The 21,328-nt window shown below is 46.8% G+C and overlaps 1 protein-coding gene across 1 annotated transcript in view; it reads right to left on the reverse strand.

Annotated features, from left to right (window-relative positions):
• The window catches only part of ZPBP (zona pellucida binding protein), a 30,971-nt gene that overhangs the window by 9,370 nt on the left and 273 nt on the right, over positions 1-21,328 (reverse strand). Inside the window, exons 2-3 of the mRNA XM_088655015.1 lie at positions 10,627-10,689; positions 9,273-9,398 (exon numbers count right to left, since the gene is read on the reverse strand). Coding sequence (XP_088511141.1) covers positions 9,273-9,398; positions 10,627-10,689 — 189 coding nt within the window. The remainder of the gene's footprint in view (positions 1-9,272; positions 9,399-10,626; positions 10,690-21,328) is intronic.

Below are 21,328 nucleotides of genomic sequence, written 5' to 3' on the forward strand. Positions count from 1 at the left end.
CATCCTCTTTCCCCTCCTCTTTCTGCGTAATTCCGGAGTTGGGGGGATGGGTCTCCCCCCCTTATTCGCCCCTTCCTGTCCCACCTGGGACCCTGGCTCCTCTACCTTGCCTGAGCCTCGGACACGACTTCCTGCTTCCCCATTGGAATCGGAACTCTCTCTGCTTTCCCCTGTGCTCGGGGATGGGCTTGAACTCAGGAGGGGAGGGACTTCGCGATATCCCCTGTCCCTCACATCCACCCCCCTCCCAAGCTCTCCTTCACCCCTCCCCAGGTCCCCCCCCAGGTGTCGGTGACGACTGGAAGCCTAAGAACTCAGTGCTTTCCGAGCCCGTTGGTGTGAACACCTCCCCCCAGTCCTGCGAGCCCCCCCCTTCCGCCTGTGAGGACGGGAATCCCAAAAAGTCCGTGGCGTCAGAGCTGGTAGGGGTAAAAATGTTCTGCCAATCTGCTCCTTCCTCTGACTGGGTGGATCTCGGTGACACCCATACCTCATCCTCTGGTTCCTCAAACTCCGCTTCCCAGCGCCATGGTGAACTGCTCTCCCGTGCTTCCTCCCCCTCCCCCTCCCTTTCCATGTGCCAGGGCTTGGGTCTATGGGGAAAGAGGGCGTGAAATTCTTCTACCAGGAATTCCTCCTGTATCTGAGTGGCTGGGACCCATTCATTCTGGGACGGTGGAGCATCCTCCCATGCCATGAGGTACTCCAGGCCCCCCACCCCCCTCCTTGAGTCCAGGATGGCCGTGGCCTCATTGAGTTGCTCCCTGCCTTCTCTCTCCCCCCCTCCCTCAGGGGTTTGTTCGCTGCCTCGGAGCCTGCTGCTTTCCCTGTACGGCGACAGCAGCGATCTGTGAAACACTGGGTGCACCCTCATGTCCTCTGGCAGTGCCAGCCTGTATGCCACCGGGTTGACCTGTTGCGTGACCGTGAAGGGGCCCAACCTTCTGGGCGCCAGCTTTTTGCACCTCCCTCTGATGGGAAGGCCCTCCGAGGACAACCAAACTTTGTCCCCCACCCTAATGACCTCCCCCGGTCGCCTGTGGCGATCTGCCCCCTTCTTGTACGCTTCCTTGGCCCTCTCCAAGTGTTCTCTAAGCTGCTGGTGCACCGTCTCCAGTTCCTCTGCCCAATCCTCAGCCTGTGGGCCCTCCTCCTCCTCCTCCCCCTCCCTCTCTGGGAAAGATCTGAGGTCGCGCCCGTAATTGGCCTTAAAGGGCGACACCCCTGTGGAGACGTGCACCGCATTGTTGTAGGCAAATTCTGCCAGTGGCAGGCGATCCACCCAGTCCGTTTGCCGCTGGCTGACGTAGCATCTCAGGTACTGCTGCAGAATGGCGTTGACCCTCTCCGCCTGTCCATTGGTCTGCGGGTGTCTAGCCGTCGACAAGCTGACCTCCACCTGCAGGAGGTTCATGAGCCGCCGCCAGAACCTGGAAACAAATTGGCGGCCACGATCCGAAATAACCCTTAAAGGTAATCCATGCAGTCTGAATACGTGATCCACAAACAGTTTGGCTGTCTCCTCTGCAGAGACCGCCCTGGCACACGGTATAAAGTGGCACATTTTGGACATGAGGTCCACCACCACCAACACTGCGGTCTTGCCCCTGGAAGAAGGCAGATCTGTGATGAAGTCCATGGACACCACTTCCCACGGCCTGTGTGGTGTGGCTAAGGGCTCCAGCAATCCTGCTGGCGGTGCTCTGACCACCTTTGCCCGCTGGCAGGTGTCACAGCCCCGTACATAGTCCCGAACATCTTCCCGCACCTCTGGCCACCAGAAGTGTCTCATGACTAGGTGAGCGGTTTTGTCCCTCCCAAAATGACCCGCCGTTGGGTTGTCGTGCATCTGCTTGAGGACCGTACGTCTAAGCTGGGTGGTGGGCAGGTACAGTGCACCCTTGTAGAAAAGCAGCCCCCTGCGTTCTGCAAAGTCTTTTGCCTGCTCCCCCCCCCTCTCAGTTCTCCGAAGATGCGGTTGGCAAATTCATCCGCTGCCGTCAGTGCTGTGAGTTCCGCCTCGCTCACCACTGCTGCTCCGCAGGACCATGCTGACGGGGGGAAAATGTGTCTGGGTGCCGGTGGCGCCTCCTCCTCCATGTACTCTGGCTTGCGGGAGAGGGCATCCGCCCTGACATTCTGCTCTCCCGGGATGTAGTGTATGGAGAAGTTGAAGTTCGAGAAGAACTCTGCCCACCGTATCTGCCGCTGGTTGAGCACCCTGGCAGTTCTCCAGAACTCCAGGTTCTTGTGGTCTGTGCACACCTGGATGGGGTGCTTGGCGCCCACCAGGAAGTGTCTCCAGTGCTGGAATGCAGCGTGGATCGCAAGAAGTTCCCGATCAAACACCGTGTAGTTTCGCTCTGGCTGGGTTAACTTCCTGGAGAAGAAGGCACAGGGTCTCCACTCTCTGTTGGCGTCCAGTTGCAACAAAATGGCGCCCACAGCTTTATCAGAAGCATCTGTCTCCACGCGTAGGGGCGCGTCCTGAACCACGTGGAACAGGTTCTGGTCTGAGGCGAACACCCTCTTGAGGCTTTCGAACGCTGCTTGCGCCTCTGGTGTCCACCTGAACTTCTGCTTGCCTCTCAGGCAGTCAGTGATGGGGGCCGTAACGCGAGAGAAGTTCTTGATGAACTTCCTGTAGAAGTTGGCGAAGCCTAGTAGGCGTTGGGCATCTTTGCGCGTCCTGGGGCTGTGCCAGTCCAGGATGGCCTGCACCTTGTCCTTGTCCATCGCCAGCCCCTTGTCTGACAGCTTGTAGCCCAGGAAGTCCACCTCCTTGGTGTGAAACTTGCACTTCTCCAGCTTCACATACAGGTGGTTCTCCTTCAGGCGCTGCAACACCTCCCTGACATCTTTCACATGCTGCACTGGGTCATCGGAATAGATAAGGATGTCATCCAGGAAGACCAAGCATTTCCTGAAGAGGAGGGACCCCAGGACGTGGTGCATGAAGGCCTGGAAGCATGCTGAGCCCCCTTGCAACCCGAAGGGCACCACCAGATATTCAAAAGAGCCCAGAGGCGTGAACATCGTGGTTTTCCATTCATCGCCTTCCCGGATCCTGATTAAGTTGTACGCCCCCCTCAGGTCTAGCTTGGTGAAAATCTTGCCCCTGCGCGCTGCTGTCAACAGATCGTCCACTCTGGGCATGGGGAAAGCCACTGGCTCTGTCACTGAATTCAGGCGTCTAAAATCCACCACAAGACGGCGCTGTTGCGTGTCTTTCTTGTCCACCCAGAAGACTGGGCTGCCCCTGCTGCCTTGCTTTCTCTGATGAACCCCCGCTTGAGGTTCTTGTCGATGAAAGCGCGCAGATCCTCCAGTTCCTGGTCTGACATGGCATACAGCTTGGCTGGGGGTATAGTTGCCCCTGGCACCAGGTTGATCTGGCAGTCAAAAGGCCTGTGTGGGGGTAGGTGGTCGGACTCCGCTTCGCTGAAGACCTCCTGCAGGTCCCAGTACGGCTTGGGTATCGCCTCACCCCCTTTGACGTGCATGGTGGCCACCGTGGCTATCGGAGGCCCCTCCCCTGGTTGGTGCTGCATGCAATGTTCCAGGCAAAAGTCCGATCCAAAAGTGATGCATCTCTGGTGCCAACTGATGGAGGGGTCGTGGCGCGCCAGCCAGCTCATGCCCAAGACGATGGGGGGGTCTGAGATGGTGGTGACGTTGAATGCCAGTGTCTCTGAGTGCCTTCCCACCGTCATTTTCATGGGGGGGGTTTGATGAGTGATGGCCCCTCCCAGCAGCTCTCTGCCGTCAATGGTCGCAACGTGCAGGGGAAAATCCAGCTGCAGAAGCTGGATCTGGTGCTCTTCTGCAAAGTTTCTCGAGAAGAAGTTGGCTGAGGCACCACTGTCAATTAGGGCGAGGACCGTCAATGGATAGCCATTTGGGAGCGTTAGCGTGACTTCTAGAACCACTCCTGCTCTGGGAGGGGTGGGCTGGCTCTGCTCCTCTCTGTGCGGGTGGGCGGGCTGGGGCTGTTGTCTGCTGACTGTGCCTGGCTGCTGCCCCTTGTCTCCTGCAGCCAGGCTTTCCCGTTTCCCTGCTGTGGTGCTGCGTCAGTGGGGGAGGGCACAACCGTTCCCGCCTTTCCTTGCCACTCCCTGCGATGTGGGCAGTCTCTGACGAGATGCTGGGGGGAGTTGCAGAGAAAGCAATTCCCACCCCTTCCCTCCTTGCGTCTTGGCGCCGCTGGGGTTTGAAAAGCCCGCGCGCGCGCGCGCTATCAATCTGCATGGGTTCCTGGTCCTGGCTGGCCCCAGGCGTGGCTTGAAAGGGTTGTTGGGGGAGTGGCTTCTCCTGCGACCGTGGGAACCAAGCCCGCTTTGCGTGCGTTGCTTGCTTGTCGCTCCACCGGGATTCCTGTCTCACCCCCACCGCCAGAGCCGCTTTGCTCAGCTGATCCATATTACTGGGCTTTGGACCTCTCGAGAGCTCATCCTTCACCTCCTCATGCAACCCCAAGTAGAACGCCGCTTGCATTGGGGGTGACTCCAGTTCCCACCCCAATCTGTGCACCAGCATGGTGAATTTCGCCCAATACGCGCGAACTGTCATATTTCCTTGGCGTAAATTATGAAGTTCCTCCTTAGTCTGGTCCATATGACTATCGGACGAATACATCGTTTTCAAACCTTCTAGAAATAGTTTGACATTCTTCATGCAAGGATTCTTTGTTGCGATTAACGGTCTTAGCCACTCCCTGGCTGCCCCGGTAAGGTGCTCCACAATAAACGCTACCCTGTGCTCATCATCAGGGAACTCATCGTGGTTCAGCTCAAGAGCATACACAATCTCAGTCTCAAAGCCATGATATTCCCTCGGGTCTCCATTGAACTTGCTTACTAGGGTCCCGGCTCTCCTTCCTGGCAGCACTTGGACTTGGGGTGCCCCTCCCGCCTTGTTTTTCTCTGCATCCAGCTTGTTTTGGAGGTCTACCGCCACCGCCCTTAATTCCTGCTCTCTTTCCTGTAGCGCTCTCACCTGTTCCGCAAGTTGTAGCCGGTCGTCCTGGACCTTCTTAGTCTCTTCTTTAGCTGCCTTCAATTCCCCCTGCGCCTGCAGCGACAGCTGCTGCAGTTCTTGCTGGGCTTGCTCCGCGATCTGCCGCCATCTCTCCGCCTCTGACACGCTCATCCCGGCAACTCCAAAGTAGCCCAAAAAAGGATTCGGAGGTTGCTGTCACAGTGGCCGGAGTGGGCTACTTCAGAGTAACGACGCTACGCAGCTCTGCATTTTATTCTTTTATTGGTGCTGCGTATTTACAGTGCTGAAGTCATTGTTATTTACACGGAGTGATGTGGTCAGTCGGTTCCAGAACCTCCGAATGGCTTTTGGCGCGTCTTTCTCCAACACAAAAGCTTTGGCAGACCCATCCTCTTTCCCCTCCTCTTTCTGCGTAATTCCGGAGTTGGGGGGATGGGTCTCCCCCCCTTATTCGCCCCTTCCTGTCCCACCTGGGACCCTGGCTCCTCTACCTTGCCTGAGCCTCGGACACGACTTCCTGCTTCCCCATTGGAATCGGAACTCTCTCTGCTTTCCCCTGTGCTCGGGGATGGGCTTGAACTCAGGAGGGGAGGGACTTCGCGATATCCCCTGTCCCTCACATGGCCCAATGGCAATACTTGCAGCTACAACATCTTTTAGTAACTTTGTTTGGTCCAGCAGCCTTCACAGCCTCTGAGACACCTGAATTTTTGGTGCAAATGGATAATTCATTTGAAACTAAAAAGTCAGTGATTACTTTTTACAGATATTAATTATCAACAAATATGTTTCATATGCAGAGTTTAGGAAATGACTGAAATTAAGAATTGGAATGTTCACTATTTACCTAGACAGTGGCTAAATTTGTCAAACTAAATTTGTCTTAGCTTTGGTATCAGATGTATCAATGGATCTTAAATTAAGATCTACACAACGGAAAATACTACATATAATCTATTGAACACCCTTACACTTGTATAAGAAAGGCCTATCAAATGTTTCTTTGAAACATATGCTTTTACTGTGTCCCACACTTACTAGGTTTTGGGAGGAAGTGCTGGACTATATAAACAAGACACTATAGGAAAATGTAAGATATGCATTGTATTGAAATTGACAACAAAACAGCAAAAATGGATCCTACGCGCCCTAATGGTGGCCAAGAGACAGATACTGATGAACTAAAAGAATATGATTCCCCTTAATCAATGATTTGACAACACTGGCAACATATGAACGGGCAGCTTATAGACACAGGCTTTCTTTGGATAAATACAATGATATCTGGAATGAGTTTACACAGAATATATTAGGTTACTGACAATTACAGTATATGTATATTAAAATAATAAGAATATACACACCTGTATATTAATGTATGGTAATGTAACAGTATTTTTTTCATTCTCACCTTTTTCTTTTTTCTCACTCTACCCTGTTTCCCCTATTTTAAGACGTAGTCATAAAATAAGCCATAGCAGGATTTTTAAGCGTTCAAGGAATATAAGCCATACTCTGAAAATAAGACATAGTGATAGGCGCAGCAGCAATGCCGGCCGCGGCAGGAGGAGGAGGAGGAAAAAATAAGACATCCCCTGAAAATAAGCCATACTGGTGTTGTTGTTTTTTTGAGGAAAAAATAAATATAAGACTGTGTCTTATTTTCAGAGAAACACGGTATCTTTTAATAATTGAAATTCTCTTAATAAAATGTTAAATAAAAAATAAAGATAAAAATGAATTACTGAGGACACAATAGGTAGACAGGAAGTTACCATGTTCAAATAAACACAATAGAGCTAATAGACATCATTTCACTCATGACATTTCACTCATGACAATGAAAGTATCATTGTTCTGGTTTAATGAACAACCCTATTAGAATACTGATAAACCCTCTCAAGGAAGTGTAGGTTCAAACTGTCCGGGATCCCATTGGATGAAGAACTTAAAGAACTCAAACTCAGATTACAATTTCTACTAAAACCTTCAATACTCAAATTGGTACGATAGGCAAAGTAGAATTTGAAGGTCCAGCACATACAACTCATGGCTAAGTAAGCAGAGATCTAAGTAAGTAGAGATCTAAGTAAGCAGAGTCACAGCCACTTTAATCCCATTATATGGGACTGGGGTGGGCACAACTTAGCATGGAAATCAAGACATTCTGACATGACCATTTAATGAGGAATCTAAGTCGGTACCATGCAGCTGTAGATTGCAATGAACATTTGAGCACAGGTCTTTCAGGAGGTAGTATGGGACAAAAATCAAATAAATAAATAAACAGGTTATTTTAGTTGCAAAACTTTTAGTAGTAATTATTGGAATATCAAGCAGGTTCTGTTTGGCCTAAAGGGAGAACAGAAAATAAGTTCAAGGGCAAGCTTAAAGAAATGTCAGTCAAAACCATTGTACAATAATTATTTTTTAAATCCATGTGAATATAGCCATGATCTCAGACACATTAAAGTTGCCTTAGGCCTCTTAGTCACTTGGGAGGAGGAAAATCCAAGAATAAGCAAAGCCTCCGCCTTGAAATTCCAGATGCAACTAAAGCATATTTAAAAATTGTATTTGCAATTCCACCATTAGGATTGTACATATTCTGTACAAGGCTTTTGAGAGTCCAAATTACTAAATGAAACTTTTTGTACACCAATTCACTGCCATTATTGGCTGCTGTTTTTTTATTTTCAAATAAATCTCAAGCAAATGAATCTGTCATGTTGTTGGCATCCATCTGTTTGGGGAGGAGTGCACCTTTACAGGTGAGGTCAAGCTGTTGGAAGATTGCAGCACCTGCTGTGGCTGTAGAGACCGATGCAGGAGAGACATGTTTTGCTGCAGCTGGGGTAGAGGAAGGCATCCAGTTGTGCTGTTGCAGATGCACCATGGCGTTTCTTCTCTTTATGCTTCACCAGTGGTCATTTCTCCTCTGGTCACTGCTATGGATAACAAGCTGACTGTCTACAGGTACTGCTGTCCTCTGCAAGGGATTTCCACATGGCAGGATTGATGTTGCCAACCTTCATGTCAAGTTTGCAGACATCTTTGTAACTCAGAGTTGGTTTGCCAATGGGCCTGGGGCCAGTTCACCAAAAGCATGTCCTTGGGGATCCTGCCATCTTCCATCCTGTGGACATGACCAAGCCAGCGTAGATGTCACTGAGACAGGAGTGTAAACATGCTAGGAATTTGGGTTTGGGAAAGCACATCTTTGTTTGGAATTGTCCTATCTTGTGACACCCCAAATCCTCCTGACAAAGCACATGTGGAAGGCATTGAGGCATCACTCCTGAAAGTTTTAAGTTGCCCACGACTCACTTCCATAAAGCAATGGGCTCAACACATTGATGAAGCCTGGTAGACCTTCGTCTTGGTATTCAACATTAGCGCCACATTTTCCCATACCCTTTCGGAGAAGCGAGCCAGTGCTGTAGCTGCCTTGCCAACCCAGCTCAGCCAATACAATTCACTTATGCAACTCCATCGCTAAGGGCAGAAGAATCCAATTCACAGTCTTCACTCTATAGTAGGTCAGTTCAAGTTCATTAATAGTCTGCAGACTTCAAATTCCAAAACATTGTATTTGATCCCATACAATGGAAAAATGCAAATAATAATTCACTTTTCATTGTTAAAAATGTATACAAGATGATGGAAAAAACCCAACTAGTACCCCTATCAATTTTGTAAAAGCTGCCAGCCAGATGTCAAGCCTTGCCAGAACAAGCAGCTAAAGGTGTGTTTGGGAGCAGCAAACCTTTTAAGCAAAAGCAACAAAATTGACAGAACCACCTCAAGTTTAGAATCTATCCCTAAAATTCAATTAGACCCCAGACAAAAGCTATGCCATGGATTACCAACAAAGTCTTTAAGGGCAGGGCAAAACTGGCTCGTATGTGTAAGCAAACATTTTAACCAGAATTTATCTCTTTTCGGGGGTGGGGGGTGTCAATGACACACAGAGTTCTTTTTCACTAGGGTGCGGGGTTATTTTACCTCAACTCTAAGCAATTAGAGAGGTTTGGATACAGAGTAGCATGGCTCAGTCACATCTCACTAAGCACAGTTTAGTACAGGCACCCCCAAACTGCGGCCCTCCAGATGTTTTGGCCTACAACTCCCATGATCCCTAGCTAACAGGACCAGTGGTTGGGGAAGATGGGAATTGTAGTCCAAAACATCTGGAGGGCTGAAGTTTGGGGATGCCTGGTTTAGTACAACATCCAAATGCAGCCAGCTGGACTTAAAAGGGTAAGAAACCTTACCTGTAATCAGGTCACCTCCAGGTCCATGCCACTGAAATATTGGATCGATCAATTCTGAATTTCTCAGACGCTTTGTTACACATAGAATACGTGGACTGTTATGATTCAACTTGACATAAACTTTGACTGAAAATACAGTGTAATTTAATCATCAATTGTAGGCAAAGCAAAATACATCAAAAGTTCAATGGAATTCTACTAATAAAAACAAGGCTATGCTTTAAACAGAAAAGTATTTTGATTGCAAGATTAATTCTCTGGCATAATCAAGCCGTACTTTGCATCTTCACCATTTCTTGTGCATTGTGCTCCGTATTTAGAAGTTGCCAACCCTGGTGTCAATTTTTTTTTTGCCAGGTCCCTAGGATCCTCAGAACCTCACATAGTCTCTTGACCTCAGAGACTGCCTAGTGAAACCCTTGCTCCAAGGGCTAGGAGATGAGTTTTTCTCACAAGAACCCATTTTTGTTTTTATTTCCTAGGTGTATGGCTTTTCTCCCTGCACCCACATCTAAATGTCCATAGCACAGTAGTTCAATTCACCAGCCCATGCTATTCTGCAATATTCCCTTACTCCCAGAATCAGTCTCTTTCCTTTCTGGTTCTAATTGCAGCCTGTCTATTTTATTTCTACCTTCCTTTTCTTGTCCTTTTCCCTCTTCTATCATCTGTTCCTTTCCACTAATGGCGCCTGTATCCTCCTGACACTTAAGATACAAACACATAGGCAGCTCTCCTACAAACTCAGAACTGCTTGAACATGATTAACGACACATGCTAAAAAGCCAACTGGATCCAGTCCTATATACCCTCAACAAAGATAAAACCAAGGCTTTCTAAACCATACTAGACACAAGTAGCAGGAAAAAATTGTGTACACATTAAAGGGGAAACGGAAAATCTGGTAATTGTTCTGTCAAAATATGAAGTCACGTGTACAACTTCAGACACCTTTTTATATCATTCCATATTGTTTTGGCCACCTATCAAATGAATGCAGCACTGCTCAAGAATGTTTTTGACGGTCCCTCATTCTTTCTAAGTTTTAATGTAGTTAAAAACTACTTTTAAAAATTTTAAATTATTTTTTGCAAGTATATTATTCTGCAATAGTCAATGCCACTCTAACATGACAATCCTATGCATGTCTACTCAGATGAGTCCCACTGAGTTCAATGGGGCTTCCTCCCAAGTTAGATGTTTAGGATTGCAGTCTTAGTGTCACAGAATAATCATATAAATAGTATAACTGACCTTAAAGAAAATAGTATTTTAAAATCCAGCCGTAACATTTTCATTGTTCAAAAGACTTCAAAAGATTAACGTGAATGAATTTAAAATATTTACTGTATACCTGGTAAATTGGTTGATCCTACAACTTTCAATGTACTAGAATCCGGACTGGCTGAAGAATGAACTGTCAAAATAGAATTTTTTAAAGTTAGCATAAAAATTCAAGCTTCTTAGGAATAAAAAAATGAATATTGATCATAACAAAATCAATGAACTCGAGCAAGTATAATTAGGCAGTTATTGTAACAAGAGACATGATAATAAATCATAGCTTATGAAGCAGTGGTTAAGGACCATGGCGGCCCCTCCCCCCTGTCACTTGCTGGCTTTGGAGTAGAGAACCTACCTTGAATTATGCCAGAGCTACCCATCACATCAAAACTCCAACACATCCTCAGTGCATTGCTGTAGATAGAATTTCAGATGTGGATGCAACTGCTGGGATCAAATTCACACACTTATTGGGTCACTCACTCATTTTCAGACTAAGTATCCTTACAGAATGCAATGTAATGATTCCCATGAAAAGCCCTTTGAGCTCCTTGGAAGGGACGCATACAAGAACAATTTTTAAAAGTCTGAGAGATTTACTAGAAGAGCTGCTGTAGATGGCGAACACATAACAATGATAAAGATAAAATATCATTCTATGGTAACCTCCCTTTTATTTCCTTCTTTACCAGTATTTGGAAAGAGAATGGATCTTCATAAAAAAAGTAGAGTTCAAAGAATCAGAGTTGGAAGAAACCACAAGGGCCATCCAGTCCAGGGCCAAGCAGGAAACACCATCAAAGCATTCCTGACATATGCCTGTCAAGCCTCTGCTTAAAGACCTCCAAAGAAGGAGACTCCACCACACTCCTTGGTAGCAAATTCCACTGCCGAACAGCTCTTACTGTCAGGAAGTTCTTCCTAATGTTTAGGTGGAATCTTCTTTCTTGTAGCTTGAATCGATTGTCCGTGTCCGCTTCTCTGGAGCAGCAGAAAACAACCTTTCACTCTCTTCCATATGACACCTTTTTATATATTTGAACATGGCTATCATATCACCACTTAACCTTCTCTTCTCCAGGCTAAACATACCCAGCTCCCTAAGCCGTTCCTCATAAGGCATCGTTTCCAGGCCTTTGACCATTTTGGTTGCCCTCTTCTGGACACGTTCCAGCTTGTCAGTATCCTTCTTGAACTGTGGTGCCCAGAACTGGACACAGTATTCCAGGTGAGGTCTGACCAGAGCGGAATACAGTGGTACTATTACTTCCCTTGATCTAGATGCTATACTCCTATTGATGCAGCCCAGAATTGCATTGGCTTTTTTAGCTGCTGCATCACACTGTTGACTCATGTCAAGTTTCCTATATCCTTTTCACATGTACTGCTCTCATAAATTAAACATATACAACCTTATTCTACATAATTAAAAAACTAATCTTTATTTCATGATGGAATAACCTTTGGATGGTAATATATTTTCCTTAAAAAGCATTTTATTTAAAAAAATCTGATTTAAATAAGAAAAATTTTTATTAAAAAAATCATTAATTTTTATCCACCCTGGTGCCTTTCACCTGGTGCCCTGGTGTACTTTACATTTCTCACTGTTAAAATTCATCTTGTTTGCTTTGGCCCTGTTGTCTAATCTGTTAAGGTCATTTTGAAGTGTGATCCTGTCCTCTGGGGTATTAGCCACCCCTCCCCATTTGGTGTCATCTGCAAACTTGCTCAGGATGCCCTCAAGCCCATCATCCAAGTCATTGATAAAGATGTTGAATAAGACTGGGCCCAAGACAGAACCCTGTGGCACCCCACTAGTCACTTCTCTCCAGGATGAAGAGGAGCCATTGATGAGCACCCTTTGGGTTCGGTCAGTCAGTTATACCTTGGTTGTCGAACGCCTTGCAATTCAAACGTTTTGGCTCCCGAACGCCGCAAACCCAGAAATGATTGTTCCAGTTTGTGAACGTTCTTTGGAACCCGAACATCCAACACAGCTTCCGCTTGAGTGCAGGAAGGTCCTGCAGCCAATTGGAAGCTGCACCTTGGTTTTCAAATGTTTTCAGAAGTTGAACATATTTCCGGAACAGATTCCGTTTGAAAAACAAAGTATGATACACTGTACTTTAAACATATTCTATATTCAGTAAATAAATCTCCTATTGCAAAGTGCAAGATGCTCTCAGCAAAACTACCAAAGCTCCTGATTGTACAAGTGTCAAACACGAAGAGATCTGATCTCTGAAATTAACAGGAAATCCCGTATGGCCTTTGGCACAATAGGCTTGTGTGCTTAACTATGTGTTAACCCCAGACTAATCATTGGTTTGTCATGGTTTATCTACTAGTTAATATATTAATGTAAAAGATACTGCTTTATTTCTTTTTTCTTAAACTCTGCTATGCTTATATTTAAACAGATCTTTGATACTGAATATTCAACACATTTAAGATTTCACAGCACTTACTGAATCACAATTCTGTATTAGTGAGACAGCTAACTTTAATAAGTGGATTAATAAAAAAGACCCTTGTATTAATGTTTCTGTAATAATTTTTTTTAAATCTAATTAATATAATTATTTGTATATTTACTTGGGTGTTCTTGACAGTAGAGAATTATAGCAGTGATATAAATATTTAACAAGCAACTAGTTACATGGGAATAAGCCAACTGAACTTAATGGGACTTATGAGTAGACTAGTGTATTTCAGCCCGTTCAATAACGGGCCCTAGAACATCCTAGGGTTTGGAGAAGCGCTTGCGCAGCGCTTCTCCGAACCCTGGGACCTGTCCTTGCTGTCGGCGGCAGGAGGACAGGAAGGACGCGGGCGGCGGGACACAAACGCCTACCTTGCCGCCGCTGCTTCGCGGCCTCCCGCCGCTCCTCTCACGGGCCAGGGAGGGTTGTGAGGAGGAGGCCTCCGCCGGCCTCCACCCTCGCTTCTCTGACGTTCCAGCCGGGAGCGGCGGTTGGAGGAGGCAGGGGGGGGGAGAGTGCGCGCGTGCAGTCTCTGCTGTCCAATCCCTGTGTCCCTGGGCCACATGCGCAGTAACCCAGGGACACACGGGACAACTGGACACAGAGACACTTGCATATTATTATATAGGATGTGTTTATAGGGATTGCACCATAAAGGGCAGGTGGCTAATCAAGTAAAACATCTAAACACTTTTAGAACTCTATCATTTGAGTAGTGATTTCTTCTAAGCCTAGTACCATAAAACTTCAACAAGTTCTTACATCTTGGAAGTTTTAATCTAATTGCTTCTAGAGGCAATGTGAACCCATCTGATAAAATTAACTTAATTTGTCCTTAAAACTTCTGGTTCCATTGTAAATAAAACTGAGTGTTTGTTAAACAACAAATAACATCAGTCCAAATATGAAAAGTGGTTTTGGGATTTTTATTTTGTGCAACATACCTGTGCCTTTCCCACATTCTGAATTTGATCTATTATTCAAGCTACTTTCATCTCATCTGTTCAATACTTCTAAGTTTTTAGTTTCAGATTTTCTGAACAGAAAAAAACATGCAGTAGATAGAGCCACAAGATGGAGCACTTTAACTGCTAATACAAAATATTAGTAGTATAAATAAAAAAACTGATTTATAGAGTATACATCAAACTTCTTTGAGCATGCTTTCAGTACACATGGTCTATTTATTTATAAATGTACTGATAAAAAAATTCAGTAGTGAATTGTTTGATGTTAATTTTTTATTACAATGCACCAACATTATGCATATATGTTTATTTTTAAACATTTTGTTATTTTATAAATTTTACAAAAAGAGCTTTTTTTAAAAAATCATCAAATCAAAGTTCAGAAACAGTATAAAAGACTGAAAACCAAAACAAAACCATTTCTTTAAAATTCGGAACATTTTTCTTGAGAAAATATAATTAGAAAGTTCTTACGGCAAGACTCAAGGAAAAATATATTAGAAAAGTGTTGTAATGTAAGTGTTTTTGAAACCACTTCTATCTATATATATATAAATGTAGGCATTGCGCGCGGATGTAACGGCTTTTCACCGTAACCGCGGAACCGAATTGCATCAAATTAGGACAAACCGTATCTTGCCCATCAGGGAGGGATCTAGCATAATTTTTTTTCCAAAAAAGCACACCTTTCATACCTAAAATTATTAAACACAAAAAGTGGCGTGCAAATTAGACATCACCAGCAGAAGCTCTGAAGACTCCAGCAGCATCCAATAGAAAGAAGCTGCGTCTTTGTGGGCAGGACTAAGTCACACCCCCCCCCGACATGCGATAACTGCCAAAACAGCCGTTACCCCTCAGAGCCAGATGACGGGAGATACGCTGAGTACAACAAACGCCGCAAACACTCCACTAGCCAACCCACACCCCCGTCGCCACCCCCACAAACCTGACCTCCGCCGCAAACACCCCACTAAACCACCCCCCTCGCCACCACCCCCACAAACCGCACCTTCCGCCGCCGCAGCTTGAAGCAGGACCTCGCCTCCAAAGCAACAACCCCGCAGCAGGCCAGGCCCCGTGCCTGATGCCGCCACTATAAGCCGGACCTCATCGCCAAACCACCAACCCCGCAGCAGGCCAGGAACCATTTCCACCCTCACACTGCAGGAGCTGCTCCTTCCTTCCTTCCCTTCTTCACGACTTTGTCTCTCTCCCCTTTCCCCCTCAGGACCGCCGCCGCCTTTTTGGCCCCGGGAAAGCGGAGGGAGGAGGAAGGAGAGCGTGCAGATAGGTCTCCTCTGAGGGTAGAGCAGTCGTCTCCGACCCCGCAGGGATGCACACCCCCCCCCCGATATTGATCAAGAGGTATAGATCCATCGCCCACTCACCCAGCCAAGGGAGCCCGCCCTTCTCCTTCGCCCTCCCTGGGAGACTGGAGGGAGGAGGAAAAGATATTTCTGTTTCTCTCTCTGGTTTATTATTTCGTTATTTATTCCCCCCCCTTAATTCTGCTCCTTCCTGGGCTCCTGAGGATGCAGGGCTGGGAAATGCCTTCTTCCTCGGCGGCGGCAGCGATGGCCGGCCGTGGCACCTCCCCTTCCCTCACTACCCTCCTCTCTCTTCCAGGGGTAATCAAAAGGGGCCGAAGAAAGGAAAATAAAATAAAGGGGCTGCTTTATTAACAACAGGCAGAAGAAACCGGACGGGCAGACAGCTGGCAAAACCCTATTAATTATTATTATTACTATTATTGTCTTACCGCTTCATATTTTCAAGGGAAACATAATAATAATAATCATAGAATCATAGAATCTTAGAGTTGGAAGAGACCACAAGGGCCATCCAGTCCAACCCCCTGCCGAGCAGGAAACACCATCAAAGCATTCCTGACAGATGGCTGTCAAGCCTCCGCTTAAAGACCCCCAAAGAAGGAGACTCCACCACACTCCTTGGTAGCAAATTCCACTGCCGGACAGCTCTTACTGTCAGGAAGTTCTTCCTAATGTTTAGGTGGAATCTTCTTTCTTGTAGTTTGAATCCGTTGTTCCATGTCCGCTTCTGTGGAGCAGCAGAAAACAACCTTTCTCCCTCTATATGACATCCTTTTATATATTTGAACATGGCTATCATATCACCCCTTAACCTTCTCTTCTCCAGGCTAAACATACCCAGCTCCCTAAGCCGTTCCTCATAAGGCATCGTTTCCAGGCCTTTGACCCCACCCATCTGCCTGGATCTATACCCTGCAACATTTCTCCGATGAAAATAGGTACATCCCATTTCATTATTATAATTCGTTTCATTTCTATACCGCTTTAAAATTTAAAGAAAAAAAATCCATTATTATTATTAGGGTTAGTGCTAGGGGCACTGTCATACAGTGGTTCCGCACCTTCCTCCTGGGCCATGTTCAGAAAGTGGTGGTGGGGGATGAGTGCTCAGACCCCTGGGCTCTCACTTGTGGGGTGCCTCAGGGTTCTGTCCTCTCCCCCATGCTTTTTAACATCTATATGCAGCCATTGGGAGAGATCATCAGGAGGTTTGGGCTGGGTGTCCACCAGTATGCAGATGATACCCAGCTCTACCTCTCTTTCAAATCAGAACCAGTGAAGGCGGTGAAGGTCCTGTGTGAGTGCCGGGAGGCGGTTGGAGGATGGATGGTGGCTAACAGATTGAGGTTGAAATCTGACAAGACAGAAAGAAGTACTGTTTGTGGGGGACAGGAGGCGGGCAGGTGTGGGGGACCCCCTGGTCCTGAATGGGGTAACTGTGCCCCTGAAGGACCAGGTGCGCAGCCTGGGAGTCATTTTGGACTCACAGTTGTCCATGGAGGCACAGGTCAATTCTGTGTCCAGCTCCATCTGGTACGCAGGCCGAGTCCCTACCTGCCTGCGGACTGTCTCGCCAGAGTGGTGCATGCTCTAGTTATCTCCCGCTTGGACTACTGCAATGCACTCCATGTGGGGCTACCTTTGAAGGTGACCCGGAAACTACAACTAACCCAGAATGCGGCAACTAGACTGGTCCTGAAAGACCTACATTGGCTCCCAGTACGTTTCCGAGCACAATTTAAAGTGTTGGTGTTGACCTTTAAAGCCCTAAATGGCCTCGGTCCAGTATACCTGAAAGAGGGTCTTCTGGCGGTTCCCTCACTACGAGAAGCCAAGTTACAGGGAACCAGGCAGAGGGCCTTCTCGGTAGTGGCACCCACCCTGTGGAATGCCCTCCCACCAGAGGTCAAAGAAAACAACAATTACCAGACCTTTAGAAGGCACCTCAAGGCAGCCCTGTTTAGGAAAGCTTTTAATGTTTGATTTCTGTATTTTAATGTTTTGTTCGAAGCCGCCCAGAGTGGCTGGGGGAACCCGGTCAGATGGGCGGGGTAAAAATAATAAATTATTATTATTATTACTTCTTGTCCGATCTGTGCTGTGTCGGTCGGGGTGGGGGGGAAATCTGTGTCGGTTGGGGTGGGGACTCCACTTTCCCCTCACCTCGACTGACACAGCGCGGATCGGACGAGGCTTCTCGTCCGATCCGTGCTCTGTTGGTCGGGGTGGGGGGAGCGGAGGATCCTCCGCTTTCCCCCACACACACTGCCCGGGGATCGGACAAGGCTTGAGAAGCCTTGTCCCACCCCCGCCTTGTCAGGCGGTGGGGGGGGGAGCGGAGGATCTGAAAAGCCCCCGCCGCGGACTGGCTTGGCGGTGGGGGGAAGAATCTTCCCGCCGCTGCCATGCCAGTCCCTGAGCTGAATTGCGGCACGGCGGGGGCTTTTCGCAGTTTGCCTTCCCCTCGCGAGATTCCTCTCGCCGCCGCCGCCAAGCCAAAGCCGGCTTCCCTCGGCAGCCGCCACTGCTTTGTGCCAGGCGGCGGGAGAAGCAGTTCCTGTCTCTCCCACCACCACCTGGCACAAAGCAGACATCGGACGGGGCTTCAGAGAGGCGCAGTGCTTCTCCGAAGCCCCTTCCTATGCTCCCCGGTGTCCATGGTGTGGTGGTGGTGGGAGAAGTGGGGGAACGGATCCATTTCTCCACTTCTCCCCCCCTTCTTCCCACGCTACAACCCTTTGTGTCCCGCTGGTCTCTGCCGGTTGCCCCTCACCGGCAGAGACCAGCGGAACACAAAGGGGAACGAGCTGCAGTGCAGGAAGAAGGCAAAGGAAGATCAGCTGAGAGGCGCTGACAGCTGATCTTCCTTTGCCTCTCAGCTGATCTTCCTTTGCCTTCTTCCTGCGCTGCAGCTCGTTCCCCTTTCGCTAGAGGAATGCCCTGTAGGTTTTGTGATCGGAGGTTTTTATGGCGACGCTTCGCAAGACTAAGCGGCGGCCATAGAAAACCTTGTCGTCTTGTGAGGCAACCTCCGATCGCAAAACCTATTCGTATAGCGGAAAATTAGTCTAACAGGGCATTCGTCTAGCGAGGCACCACTGTATGCGACAGGGAATTGTTATCCTGACATAAAGATATATTGAATGTTTATGTTGTTCATTAAGGTGTCAGGATATTTATAAATTTACTTAAATTTGTGTACCACTCTTCAACTGAAGATCACAGGTGGTTCATAAATTAAAAAACAAAATGAAAACACAAAATACAGAATAAAAAAAAGCAAATAAATAACCCACTTCCCATGGCCGTAGGATGTTATTCAGCCAAAGGCCTGGTTATAGAGAAACATTTTCACATGGCATCTAAATATATGTAATGAAACCTCCCATTTACAATTCCATTATTTGATTATGCAGGGATTTCGAAACTATAGGGACAAGTGGGTACATTTTACATTTTAAGGTAGTGTCATGACACCAGTCCCAACGTTAGAAAGAGTGCAAGAGCTAACAGAAGTCAGCTATGTCCTGCTGGTTCTGATTGTAGAGATCACTCCGTATTGATGTTTTCCACACACAGTGATGCCATTATCTAATAATAGGAAGGGAAAATATACCTAGTAGCCACACCACACTTTCTTGCGCACACGTGAACAGTACATACATAGGCAATACACACACATACTTCTTTTTGCTCTGCCCGAGAACAACAACGAATAGTGAATGCAGAGGGAGGGATGCGCGATTAATGGCAGCACCAAGCAGGAGATTGGCAGCAGTGATTGGCGGCTGCGGCAAGGCCTGCTGGTGATTGGCTGTGGCAATTGGGCAGGTGATTGGCAGCTGTGGCAAGTGGGCAGGTGGGCTGTTGGTGGCGGCAAGCAGGCAATTGGCTGCTATGGCGAGGTGTGCAATTGGCAGTGGCAAGCGATCAGCAGTGGCGGGCAGGCGGGGGAGTGATTGGCAGAAGTGATCTCCCCCACCCCCACCCCAAAAGCTAATCAACTTAATTTCGGGTTTAAAAAAATGGTCGTCTTATACACAGAAAAATATGGTATGTAGGCAACTACAGTAGTACCTCAGGTTAAGAACTTAATTAGTTCTGCATGTCCGTTCTTAACCTGAAACTGTTCTTAACCTGAGGTACCAGGTTAAGAACGTTGCGCGATTTCTGTTCTCATCCTGAAGCAAAGTTCTTAACCCAAGGTACTATTTCTGGGTTAGCGGAGTCTGTAACCTGAAGTGTCTGTAACACGAGGTACCACTGTATTTACAAAAAGGCAGCATTTTTGTGAGTTTCCTTTATGTGTGTTGGGATTCCAAAATAATGTGGGTGGAAGCTGCTCTCCAATCATAATGCATTTGTATCGCACTAACCTCAACCATTCTCTCAGCAGGCAAAATTGCTACAACTTAGAAACCATGTCGGATGCTACCTTGAAGTATGTGGGCATGCATGTCTGTGAATAGATACCCATTCCTATTTTATTTTTACTACACAAAACGTTTCCTGATAACCATAAACTAGGCAAGGAAATCACAGAATGAGTTGGGAGTCACCTACTAGTCCAACCCGCTTTCAGTGCAGGATATGCAATGCAAGATGCAACTACAGCATTATTATTATTAATAGTAATTATTTGTCCATCTGACTGGGTTGCCCAAGCCACTCTGGGCGGCATGCCTGACAGATGCCTGTTGAACCTCTGTTCAAATATTTTAAAACTTTCAGGAGAGGTAACCACCTCATGCAGCAGTTTCACTGTCAAGCAGCTCTTACCTTTAAGTTCCTTCTAATGTTCAGCCAAAATCTACTTCCCTGAAATTTCCACCTATACTATTCTATTCCTGTCCTTTGAAGCAACAGAAAACAAATATTTTCAATATTTTGTTGTAACAGCCCTTGAGAGATTTGAGGACTGCTATCATGTTCCTCCTTAAATTTCTCTTCTCCATGCTAAACATGTCTGCTGTTTCTCATAGGCCTTGTGTTTCCAGCCCCCCACCCCCATCCTGGTCACCCTTCTCTGGACCTGCTCCAGCTGGGTCAGTGTCCTTAAAATGTGGCATCCAAGACTGGACACAGTATTCCTGATACAACCCAACTAGCATAAATGGAATGCAACTACTGTATTATGATCTGGCCACAATGTGCCCATTAATGCAGTACAAGCTTTTCAAGCCATGCTTAAGATTAGCTAAGACACACACTGTCTGCATTTACGGTACATAATGCTAAATCAAGGTGTGTGAAATGTTTAAACACAAGCACTAGCATTCCTCTATTTGTCCACCCAAGAGCAACACAATCATGAACTTGGCTTAGCCCAATACCTGAATCAGTGTTTGTGGTTTGTTTCTCTCCAAACCACAATGTAAAGCCAAGGATTGTTCTTGGGTTTCTGAGACCTGAGGGTATACTCCAAATACAGTACGTATAGTGCTTTCTTAGCATTTCTAACAGGAATCAGGTCTTGGTAGGCTTATTGTACCCATTCTTTGTTATCTGTCCTGCCACTTTCAATTATATACCACTCTGAGATTTTCAGATGAAGGGTGGTATATTAATTTAATAATTAATAATATATTGCTCTTGACTTCTTGAGAGATCCTCCTCTCTCTTTTGAAATAGTTTGCACACCCACACCTCCACCATTTCACTGTTCAGAATCCCCAAGTCCCCGTTTTCTCTCTCATGGTATCGTCCTTACTATCATGAACAACTGTATTTTTGGGAGGAAGTAGGGGAAATACATATAAACATACAGTAGCTGCAAGGGTTTGCACTAAACTTACGTTTTGCACTAAACAAACGAGAACAAATACCTGCGCGCTCGCCTCCTATAGTTATAAATGTCAGAAACCTTAATTCAAAAACAAAAAAGGCTGGTAATCTCAGGATCGGCGCGCACTTTCTGCACATTTTGAGGAAAACCTGATACACAGGTATGGAAGAGAGGTCGCATGCAAGGAGTCCGCGTAAAT

This window comes from Zootoca vivipara, chromosome 12 (genome assembly GCF_965207765.1).
Source record: "Zootoca vivipara chromosome 12, rZooViv2.hap1.1, whole genome shotgun sequence".
NCBI classification, from domain to species: Eukaryota; Metazoa; Chordata; class Lepidosauria; order Squamata; family Lacertidae; genus Zootoca; species Zootoca vivipara.